The 12,358-nt window shown below is 39.7% G+C and overlaps 1 protein-coding gene across 7 annotated transcripts in view; it reads left to right on the forward strand.

The window, feature by feature from the left end:
- SMC6 (structural maintenance of chromosomes 6) overlaps positions 1 to 12,358 on the forward strand; it is an 84,204-nt gene that overhangs the window by 12,079 nt on the left and 59,767 nt on the right. For all 7 annotated transcript variants that reach the window (XR_006289353.1, XR_005224564.2, XM_043542235.1 and 4 more), the window contains 5 exons: positions 173 to 292; positions 404 to 502; positions 3,485 to 3,631; positions 4,679 to 4,767; positions 11,604 to 11,768. Coding sequence is in view for 5 of the 7 variants with exons in the window: in XM_043542235.1 (XP_043398170.1) it covers positions 173 to 292; positions 404 to 502; positions 3,485 to 3,631; positions 4,679 to 4,767; positions 11,604 to 11,768 (620 nt within the window). In the remaining 2 variants the exon portion in view is untranslated. The remainder of the gene's footprint in view (positions 1 to 172; positions 293 to 403; positions 503 to 3,484; positions 3,632 to 4,678; positions 4,768 to 11,603; positions 11,769 to 12,358) is intronic.

A 12,358-nucleotide genomic window follows, 5' to 3' on the forward strand; every position in this document is an offset into this window, starting at 1 on the left:
ATGCAGTTGCACCATAAATTAACTATCAACTTGTAATATAGTTTAGCTGGGTTGCTTACATTCATTAATCTGAGTCATTTTAAACTTTTAAAAAATTATCCTCCTACAATTCCATATTACACCAACAATCCTTTGTGCTCATTAACATTTGAATCTTTTTACTTTTTTTTAGCTTCTTCAAGACCTTAGGCAGCACTATTTTGAGAAAGAGGAGCACTACAAAAGTATTGCGTTCGTGAGCGAAATGCAAACCAATCTAGAGGCTTTGAAACATAAAATGGCCTGGGCAGTGGTAACTTTCTTGTTAGAATATATTTTTCTTCAACTGAAGTTCATTTAATTTATCTTCAAATTACCTTGACTGGTCTGATGTATACTTCGGTCTTTCTTTTAAACATTTCAGGTGAATGAAACTGAAAAAGAAATGAAACCAATCAAAGATAGTATTGATATTGAGGAAGGACGTACTGAAAAGTATGATCAGAAGTTAAACGAATGGCAGGTAGGGTTGTCTTAAGCAACATGTTAATTCTGAATTTAGTCTGGAAGCATAATGTAGTAAAATCTCATAGTAAACAAAGCTGATAATCAATACCACTGAACTGCTTCTTTTTTGCTGATGATGGCAAATCAACTTGAAGAACTCCTTCCGTTTATAGTCATTTGTAACATTCAAAGAGTTAATCAGGTTTCATATTCTTAGTATTAACTGATAACACAGTACTATCAGTCAAGGGCCACAATTTAACTTTGTGAGGCAAGCGTATTTGACATGCATATGTTAAATTATAATTTTAAAAAGTTGATTTTTAAACATTTTCTTGAATATATATCTATATAATTGTTCTAGGTTTGTTGTGTTTGGTAACATTATGTTTGTGGGAGAAAGGGCTTTCGAATGCCACTCCTCTCGACCTATTTCTGATGACATTTGATCAAAATTTCCACCAACAGGATACTTCAAGTTGGAAGGTGGGTGGGTGAACAGCGAGTCTCCCTTGCCATGTTACAAAGGGTGGCATCATTGAAATTCTGATTCTGTAGATTTTTTTACCAGTCAAAAGACTCCTTCCTTACTTTGCTGTCATTAACTTGCCCTTGGAATTGCTCCCAGACTATATGGCTTTTTTGTTCTAGTGAGGCAGTGAAATTAGTTTAATTAAATTTATAATTCTCCATGGTTAAGTAGATTATCAGAGCTATCTCCTCAGTTTCTTCCAGGTATAGCCTAAAGAGCCATATCTAAATAGCAGTCTTTATTTATGCACTGTTGATTAGCAGTCTGAACCTTCATGGTCAGATTAGTGCTCGTTCACCCCTCCAGTTCACTGGGGACCAACTCTAGGATGGGAAGATAGTTTGTTCTCTGTGCTTGCTGAGTCCTAGGTGTTTTGTTTCGTTGATTCACTCAATGACTATCTATGTGATTGTTATGTGATGTGGAATCACTCACTGAGAACCAAACTGAGATGACCAATTTTGCATAGACTAGTGAGTAGAATTTGAATGATGGTTACTTTTAATTCTGTTATATATAGGTTCTTATACAATGCTTATCACAATAGTATCTGAATGCCTTTCAATAGTGTATTAAGCAACGTGACTAACATTTGTCATGTGTTATGTCAAGTCAGCACTGGCCATTTGAGAGCTGGAGACCACTAGTGAAAGGCACAAGTATTCCGCAAAGAAATCATTCCCTGAGCCATATAGAGACTAAATTAACCTTTCATGGCACTGGAACTTTCAGATGTGTTGAGAGGGACCTGGCGAATCAGATATCGGGGTGATATGCGTAGAATTTGTTCAACACTGGATCTATAAAACATTACTGTTCTGTGTGTGTGGTTTTGAGTCCATTAAAATCCTTCAGTGTTTTTTTTTTTTCAAACTTAGCGAAGCACTTGTTCATGATTGAAAATTACATATGAGCCAAATACACATGTTTAAAATGAAGCTGATTTTAGTTACTTTTTTCAGTTGGAGTATTTCAGTAGTCTTAAAAATAGGCCATTAGCTTAATCTCTTTTACATACTGTTATCACAGTAATAGTTTACTTTGTGCCGTTGTCAGCACTTTGTGTTTGATCAGTTTAATGGACTTTCCTCTGTAGGGGTCATCTGTGCTTACAATAAAAATTAAAAAAATTGTAAAACCACAAGAACAAAGGAAACAGAGATAGATAGACTTGAAAACTACTTTTAATAAGGCAACCACCACCTGGAGCGTCCTCTTGCTGTAGGCCACTGTAGCACAATCAGTGCACCCATCTCAGTTTCCCCTGTCTAGCCATGTAAAGAGAGCTCTCACTGTCTAATTCAGACTCCCATCTCTGGGCATCATTTATTCATTCTTAGAATTCTCATAGTAAAACTGTTCTCCCAGTTCCCAGAGTAAAACAGAAAGAGACATGGATTTTCCATTCTCTCCAGAGATATCACTTCAAGGTCCACCCACCTGGTGAGTCTACGAGCAGTTCCTTTCTGCCCTTGTTCCAGAGCCCCACTCTTCAGGCCATCCACCTGAGAGAGTGACCAGTCTCATGACTCTTCTGCTCAAAACACAGTCCAACAACTCAGCCCTTTTCAATCTCTTGGCACTGGCTCTCTAGCTCAGGAAGGTCAGCAGGCTAGTCCCTTTCCTGACTGATCCTCAGGCAGCTCTCACCTGCACCTCTCCTTGCTCTGTCAGCTTGTGTTCTCAGGCATCTGTCTTCTTCATGTTTTCTTGATTTTTCCAGGCAGCTATCACATGCTTTTTTCTATCTTTCCTTTAAATGGCCCAGGTGCCTTCTTTTAACGGCATTTTTTTTTTTCTTTTGACATGAATACAGTTTTTTTTTTTTTTTAAGGACTGAGAGCAATCTCAATGACAGCAACAGACCTATTACTTTAATACTGAAAGCTTTCCTCTTAAACTTAGCTTGTAACTTAAACCATGTTAAATATAGAAGTATTTTAAACAGTGTCTTAAGGTACATTGTAAAACACGGCAAACCTTAAATATATCAATTATAAACTCGGTATGCTGGGAGGCAGCCAGTCAGCCACAGGTGCTCTGGAGCGTGCTCCTCCTTAAAGGAGTTAGTCACACTGTGACACTACTCGTGACACTTTTTTTTTCAAAGTTTCTGGTTTATATTGTTAAAATGTGCAGAACCAAATATCCTTTTACTTTCCCAGAAGCCACACATTTGGTAACTCCAATGTAGTAAATTTTGCCAGACAACAAAACAAACTCTTTGCATTAAATTTTTCAACTCAAAGGATAACTACTGGGTAACTTTTTATATGCTTCTTAAACCATGGACTGACTTACTCATATCTTCTAATGTCCCTGTGGAATATAATTTTGGGGAAAAAAATCACTTCAAATAGCTGGCTTCAGGTTGTCTCAGAAAGATTTTCCTGGTTTAAAGAGTTGTAGAAATAAAATATTTTTTTCATTACGTGAACTCATGTATTCTCTATATTTTGTTATAAGGTCAAAGTAAATGAAGCAGAAGAAAAGTACAAGGCCATCCAAGATAAGTTAGAGAAGATAAGTGAAGAAGCACAAGCACTGCAGCCTCAGTGTGTTTGTTCGAAAGCTGATGTACAAGCAAAAAGAAAAGCATACAACGAGGCTGAGGTTGGTGGAAAAACACATTTTCTAATCCTATAATGCTAATGGTGGTGTTCTGAAACATATGCTGTAGTTCAAATTACTTTGTGGAAGTTCTATGGCCTGTGTATATAGGCGGTCAGACTTGATGACCGCATTGATCCCTTCTGTTCTTTATGAAAAAGGCCCCAGTCGTGCTCTGAGCTCTGCCCAGGTGGACTCCTGCGTCTATGTGGAGGCCCACTGAAATCATAGTGACTTAAGGCAAGTGCAGTGTGAGAGAGTAGAGGGAGTGAGGGAGCTGCCTGCAGGAGACTTGAAGCCTGGAGCAGGCTTGCTAAATGAGCTAACCAGATACACCTTGCATGGAGAGGGAACCGCAAACAGCTGGTTTCTAATAAGATAGCTGAAGCAGTTGTTTGAGGGAGGTGATTCTAGGATGTCCGCTCTGAGCAGGACAGCTGCAAGCCAAACCACAGGTTGGTGACCCCCTAAGAAGTCTGTTTTTTTTTTTTTTTTAAAGGGACTAGAGGAAAGCACCCTTTTTCTCGCCAGTCTCTGCGGCAAGAGCCGTGCCTTGGGGCAGATTTTTGGGACTCTGCGTTTTACTTTTGAGTTATTTTCTAACCCACACCCCTGTAAGAGTGGTGAATGGACCTGCGATTGTGTGGAGTCTCTGTAAAAAGGCCTAGAAGAGGCAGAATAAAGGGCAGAGTAGAGGCACCCTTGCCACAAGAGGGTGCACAGGGCCAAACAGCTCATCCACGTGGAGGCTTCCACTTGAATGGAGCCAGTTGTGTGATCAGGACTATAGTGTGCACATCCTTTATAATGGTATTAAAGACTGGATGGCTATTGGGGGCACATTAACATAATTAGAAAAGGAACTGATAAAATGATTAGCATGAAATTCAAGCTCTGATCTTCTGCTGCAGTATTGCAAAATGGTAAATCAAATAACATTAGTGTTTGTCTTCAGAAAAATAGTAGATGTCTTTAATTTATTCTTTGTGAAGACCAAGTAAGCCAAATCCAATAAGAATGAATATATTTTGTGTCTAATTTTCTTGGTAGGCACATTATAATCGTTCGAGAACAGAATTAAAACGACTAGAAAAAGATGATGAACAGCTACGGAAACGAATTGAAGAACTGAAAAATAGGTAAATGCCCCACAGCGTTTGTAATACACATTTGTGGTATGCAGAGAACGAGCTCTTCAGAATTGGATGATTCAATATCTTTATTAAAAAAACCTCTAGCTTCCAGCAGAATTTAAGATTTTCACGACTCTATAATTTTGCTTAAAACGCAAAATATAAAAAGGTTGAAAATTCTGTCCTGGGACTGACGTACACACACAGCCTGGCTTGTTTTTCTAATCTCTATTAATAGCCACTTCAATTGAAAATAGTATGGTCTGTGAGAGAAGAAGTATAGTTCTGAGAAGTGTCATCTTTAGATATACACTTTTGGTCCAATATAACTTTTGACAGGTGAAGTTGGAAACAAAATAGAAAAGTCTGGCTTTTTGACAGAGCAAGCCTTCCAGGTATGTTTTGCTATATGCAAGGCTGATTTAGCATTTTTGCTATAAACTAATAGCCGAGATTTCAGTGTCTCTGTTACAAAAGCCTTTAGTGAACTGAAACTTGGAGTTCAAGTTGTTACTCTCTCCAGATGTTATATTTTTGAGTTTACTTCTCTTTAAAAAAAAAAAAAAAAAAAAAAAAAAAAACACCTCTCATAATTTTGAGTATTCATTTAAATATCTAGAACCAGATAACATGGCTTCAAACATGGTTTAATTTTAGAGGACACTGACTAAAGCAGCGTTTTTCAAATGCAGCCACTGTGGGCACATGCGGCCACCAGGGGCTTTTCTTGTGGCCATAGCCTTCTGGGAGCTGATTTGGGGGGGGGGGCGGGGGGCAAAGCAGCGGTCCGTCCTCCCCAGGGGCCACCAGCAGTGGTTGAGCCCTGCCCACCTCTGGGGGGAGACAAGCTGGAGGGAGCAGGCAGTCAGTGAGTTCCCCACGTTGCCGGAAGTGTTAGGGTTGGGCTTCAGCCCTGGGGTGCTGGGCGTCAGGCATCAGTCACGGGACTTCAGGCTCTGTCCCCAGGGTGTAGGGCTTTGGGTTCCATTCCCAAGCTGTGCAGTGGTGGGCTTCGGCCCTGAGCTCACCCACCCCATCATCTCTGGCACCCGCTGTCTTCCCCCGGTGTCCCTGTAGCTGCATCTACAGCTACCTCCCTATCCAGAGCTTAATTTGTTCACGGGCTTGCCGGGGTTGAGTAAGTCTGCTATGAAAAGTGCAATTAACAAACATACAAATATCACTTTTCACAGCAGACTTATAACTAGCAAGTCTTAAAAAACAAAACAAAACCAAAAAGCAAAAGAAACAAAAATAAAAAAGACAAGAATGTTCAAAGCACCTTATTTGTGTTTCGATTTTGTGTAGGTCCAGTAAAGAATAGAGACAACTGTACATTATTTTTATTATTGAGTCTGCAAAAAACCAAACACCCCTATGTAGATAAATTACAATGATTTGGACATATATATGTGCATATTTGTTTTTCCTAAAGTTAATTAAGTATTTTAGGAAAAGTTGTCAGTGTGGCCACAGCAAGAGTTGGTGGCCGCACTCTGAGGCCACCAAAATTTTGTTGAGAACCTTGGACTAAAGCATGTATTTAAAGCTTTTACCAGGAGCAGAAGTCTTTTAATGTGTACTGCTTTAGTAGTGGTTGTATTCTTGCTGTTTTGTGTCTTGTTTTTAGTGTGATTGGCACCTACTATATTCATCTGTGAGTTTATTTGACACACATTTCTGGTGAAGGAGTGAATTTTTTGGCTGGGGGTAGGGAATTGAGGTTTGATTTAAAAAAAAGAAGAGTTACGTGCCCATTTATTGCTCTTAACGGGACTAAATCCTTTGACAGAAGAATTTGAAGCTATACCATTCAGAAATCTGACCTAGATGTAGGAACACACACACACGCGCACGCACGCTAAGGCAAATGATAAACAGTTGGACAAGAGAAACGTAAAACACTTAGACAAGGGCTCAAAAAACCCCAAACTTCCACTTTTGTTCATATTTAACCATACATGAACTGCCATGATTGCCTGTTTCTTGTTCCTCATTTGATCTTTTAATTCTTACCTGTTTTTTTTAAAAGTAGAAAATGAGGATTAAAATAAATAGTTTGCCTTTTTGTTTGTCTTGATTTCAAGACTTCAAGTTACAGAGAATCGACCATTTACTGTAGTTCAGACCAGCAGAGGAAGGCGAAAACCACCCCCAGGGTCTCTGCCAATCTGACCTGGGGGAAAATTCCTTCCGGACTCCAAATATGGTGATCAATTAGACCCTGAGCATATGGGCAAGACCCACTAGCAAGACACCTGGAAAAAAATTCTCCGTTGTCAGATTCCTTCCCATCTAGTGTCCCATCTCCAGACGTTAAAATATTTACTGATAGCAAATATGGATTGGGTGGGACATAAGCCACTGTAGGCAGTCTCATCAAACCATCCCATCCATAAATTTAACAAGCTCAGTCTTGAAGCCAGTTAGGATTTTTGCCCCCACTACACTCCTTAAAGGCTATTCTAGAACTTCACTCCTTTGATGGTTAGAAACCTTTGTCTAATTTCAAGCCTAAATTTGTTGATGGCCAGTTTATATCTATTTGTTCTTGTGCTAACACTGGCTCTTTAACTTAAATAACTCCTCTCTCTCCAGGGTATTTATACCTCTGATGTATTTATAGAAAGCAACCATATCAGCCTTCATTTCATTAGGTTAAACAAGCCAAGCTCCTTAATCTCCTCTCATAAAGTAGCAAGTATTAGGGAGTAGCCATGTTAGTCTGTATCCACAAAACAATAAGGAGTCTGGTGGCACCTTAAAGACTAACAGATTATCTAAACCTAATCTGTTAGTCTTTAAGGTGCCACCAGACTCCTTGTTGTTCTCATAAGGTAGGTTTTCCATTCCTCTAATCAGCTGAGTAGCCTTTTTCTGCACTTGTTCCAGTTTGAATTCATCTTTTTTGAACACAGGAGACCAGAATTGCACACACTATTCCAGAGGAGGTCTCACCAGTGCCTTCTACAATGGAAATATCACTTCACTGTCTTTACTGGAAATACCTCGCTGGATGTATCCTAGGATTGCATTAGCCTTTTTCGTGGCTGCATCACACTGATGGCTCTCAGTGATCAACCAATACACCCAGGTCTTTCTCCTCCTCTGTCGCTTCCAACTGATATGTCCCCAGCTCATAGCAAAAATTCTTGTTCGTTCCTAAGCGTATGACCTTCAGTTTGTCAGCTATCACATCCAGGAATATCTGGGCCCAGTTGGTATTAGTAACATTTGTGCTCATAGCTGGACCTGGTACATTAAAATCTCCCATAATCACACAATTCCCAATAGTATTTGTGGATAGGGATATCTTTAATTAAATATCTCCCAACCGTCTCCCCCAGATTACTAGTTTAAAGCTATTTTAATCAGTTTTGCCAGCCTCCATCCCAGAAGTCTATACCCTCCCTATTCAGGTGGAGTCCATCCCATAAGAACAGTCTTCAGTCCATGAATGCCTCCTGGTGGTCGAACAACCTCCTTATAGCACCATTTCCTGAGCCATCTGTTGATTATCATAATCTTGTCTCCTCTTTGCTTTCCACCTTTAGGGACAGGTAGAATCCCACTGAAGATGACCTGAGTGTCTATTTCTTTAATAATCTTCGCCAGCCTGGCATAGTCTTCCTTGGTGTGTTCCATGAGAACCTAACAGTATTATTTGCTCCCATGTGAAGGGACACTTGGATTCTTTCCTGCTCCCATTATGATCTTCTTCAACCTCAGGTCCACATCCTGTATCTTAGCTCCTGGCAGGCAGCCCATCCTTCTGTTCTCTGGATCAGCTCTGGTGACAGGCCTGTTTGCTGTTCTTGGTAGGGAGTCTTCAGTCACATAGACCCCCTCTTTTCCTGGTGTAGGTGCAATTCTCTGGCCTGCCTCCTTCCTTCTGTTCTTTCTGGTTGCAAGTCATCTTGTCTTTTGTTCTCATTTGAAATCTTCTGTGAGTCATTCTCTGTCCTCCTGGGGCTCTGAGCTCTGGCTATCTTAGTTGACTTTCCCTCTTCCTGTTGGACTTAGCTGCTCTTTTGTTACTACTTGCCTCGCTCCTTCATTTTGCAACTCAGCAAACACATTCCTCTGCTCTCTTTTGCTAGCCTGTCTTTTTTTTTTTTCCCCTGCCCTTTTCTCGTGGTCACATGCTGGATGAGGAAGGTGGCCCACGAAAGCAATCTACCTTCACAGTTATCTGATCCAGCTTATATCTGCAAGTCTTGAGTTTTCCCTTCAGCCTCCATCGTCTGCGAAATTCCCGTCGAAACTCAACCATAGTGTCTAGCTGCATCTCTAAACCTTGGATCTTCCTTTTCATCAGTTCTGTCAGGCAGCACTTGATACAAATGAAGCACCATTCAGGTACCCTCTGTAGAATAATGTACTGTAATAGCCTTCCCTCCTAAGCTGCTGTCCCAAATAAATAAATAAAACACAGAACATCATGTTCACCCTGTTTTCAGCTCTGTGTGTTGACTGTCAGCTTGGCTGCTTTGAGAGGCCTGCTGATTAGGGAAACCCTGAGCCCTAGTCAGGGCTCAGGTGTGATCAAAGGCTCTACTTCTTTCATAACAGACTACTCCCTACCAGCCAGTCCTCTGGCTAAAGCAGTTTTCTCACACTCCGTTTTTCTGTAGAGCTTGCTGATTTTCAGTCAAATCAGGATCTACTGGGTTCTCCTCAGTAAATGGATAACAGAAGGTCTTTTTGCTTCAGGTTTCAGAGTAGCAGCCATGTTAGTCTGTATCCGTAAAAAGAAAAGGAGTACTTGTGGCACCGTAGAGACTAACAAATTTATTAGAGCATAAGCTTTCGTGAGCTACAGCTCACTTCATCGGATGCATACAGTGGAAAATATAGTGGGGAGATTTTATATGCACAGAGAACATGAAACAATGGGTGTTACCATACAGACTGTAACAAGAGTGATCAGGAAAGGTGAGCTATTACCAGCAGGAGAGCAGGGGTGGGTGCGGGGGGGACACACCTTTTGTAGTGATAATCAAGGTGGGCCATTTCCAGCACTTTACAAGAACAGTAGGAGGGGAAATAAACAAGGAGAAATAGTTTTACTTTGTGTAATGACACATCCACTCCCAGTCTTTATTCGAGCCTAATTTAATTGTATCCCGTTTTCAAATTAATTCCAATTCAGCACTCTCTCCCTGGAGTCTGTTTTTGAAGCTTTTTTTGTTGAAGAATTGCCACTTTTTGGTCTCCTCCCTCCCTCCCTCCCCCCTCCCCCCGCTCTCCTGCTGGTAATAGCTCACCTTTCTTGATCGCTCTTGTTACAGTCTGTATGGTAACACCCATTGTTTCATGTTCTCCGTGTATATAAAATCTCCCCACTATATTTTCCACTGTATGCATCCGATGAAGTGAGCTGTAGCTCACAAAAGCTTATGCTCTAATAAATTTGTTAGCCTCTAAGGTGCCACAAGTTTTTGCTTCAGGTATATTTCTCCAAAACTCAATTGTTTTGACCTTAGAGACCAGATAACCCCCTGTGGTCTTGGCCTCCCATGCTGATTACAGCTCTCCCCTCTCCACTCCCCTCAGCCAGCATGTTTTCCTGTTGACTTGATATGTAAATGGGGCTTCCTTTGTGTTTGACTTATTCTGCATGGAAGATCTAGGGGCAGACAGGTAAATTAATGTAAAAGCTTTGTATATCATCCCTGCTTACTTTAAACATATTTTTAGTATAAGTCACACAACTTGTTGTGTAACACCCATATATATCTCTCGAAAGCTTATGATGATCAGTATGATATAAGCTTTTGAGACTTTACACAACATTCTTTATAGATAAATACTGTGACAGCAATGTGTGAGGTGTAGTGAGTTTGTCAGGTTATATAGGATTTGTTAGAGAACAGGGAACCCTTTACCAGGCATCCAGGGGCTCTTTAGGGTCATAGGCATAGTGTTGATTTCATGATCAAGCTGTGGCATAAGTTCCTGCAAGTAATGCCCTGCTGTACAGTAGGGAGACAAAGGGGAAACATATTTGTTTGATGCATCCACACCTTGCAGTAGAATACAAACTTGTTTTGTAAAATGAATGCGACATGAGAAAATTGATAACATTTGTGCTTATATCATAAGGGACTGATTATTTGAGCAGTGTCAGGGAGAATGGATGACACTCCGGTCCTATAACTTGTAATACATCTGGTACAGGTTCTACACATACTGTACTTGTGGTGTTTGAAGGGGGGAGTGTTGGGCAAAACAAAAACAACCTTATTTTGTATTTATTTTTAGTTACAAAGTTTATTCCCATTTTTTCCTATGGGAACTACTTATTGTTATAGAACACCTATTACTCAAAGAAAGCATGATAGACGTTGGCATGATGTGCGTTTTAAAACGCACATGAAAAAACCTGATCAGTTTCTACAATATTAAAAATAGATAAATGCTTTGTTCTGCATTGTGCACCGGTGGTGGGTAACCATAATTACCCTTCTGTGTAGATCCTGCCTTAAGTTATCACACCTCCATATCTAATTTTATTCACTTATCTAATTGCCTGGATTTTTTAGTTTATTTTGGAAATGTTTAATTCTGTTTTTGGTAAGGGAAATTCATCGTTAACAGCCAGACTGTATGTGGTCATGATCCCAAATAGACCTTGCATTTAGTTAGAAAGTGTCACATGCAGGCCAGACAACAAGACAGGTTTTTCTGCTGTTGAATAATGTTGGATATGCTTGCTTAATAAAACCTGTTAAATGCTAAAATGTATGTTTTAAACAATTGTACAGTATTTTTGTTCTTTTAACGGTCATCCATTGCGTGTGACTTTAAAATGTTGAATTGTGGTCTGTGTACTGTTACAGTGCTGATCAAGTTTCAGAGTCTGAAAAGCTGGAAACACAGAAAAAAATAGCCCAGTTGAAAGAGCAGTTGAAGATCGTCCATGATCAAGAGGTCATGATGGTTCAAGATATGGATCAATTTCAGCAGGCTGTCTACAAATCCAAGGAAGAACATGCTAGACTCAAGTAAGTTTAACTTTGTTTTTAATTATCCAGGTTTCTTTACAACAGGTGGCAATAGGTGTTCTGCTTCATTACCTGTATTTCAAAGTACTCCATGCAGCACTAGACTTAATTTATTTTTTAGTCCTAATTCTCCCAAAGCACCTTATGATCTGGTAGTTCTTTGTCCATCATCCACAGTGAGACTAAGTTTGAAAGTTCTCAGCACAAAATACAAAATGTGCTGGCATTTAAGGTGACATGCAGTGCTAAAATTAAAATCTGATTTAATCTAAGACAGGGTGGGTGAAACCTGTTCTTTTTTTTTTTTTTTTTTTTTAATTTAAAATCTGACTTTTTTAAAAAATCAAAGGCAGATAATGGTGGTTGTGACTGTAATATAATAAGGGACTTGACATATGTTGATGCTTACTCTTCTCATATTAGTCCTGTTAATCTTCCTTAATTCCCACTATCTTACTTCTACATCAAAATTGTTTCTTATTGGTGTGTTACCTAGAAGAACATTTCTGGAAGATGCTGGACTTCTAATTATATTCATAACATGATTACCACTTGAATTCTACTGATATTTCCTGTATGTTTTGTATATC

The sequence above is a fragment of the Chelonia mydas genome, chromosome 3, assembly GCF_015237465.2.
Source record: "Chelonia mydas isolate rCheMyd1 chromosome 3, rCheMyd1.pri.v2, whole genome shotgun sequence".
NCBI lineage: Eukaryota > Metazoa > Chordata > Testudines > Cheloniidae > Chelonia > Chelonia mydas.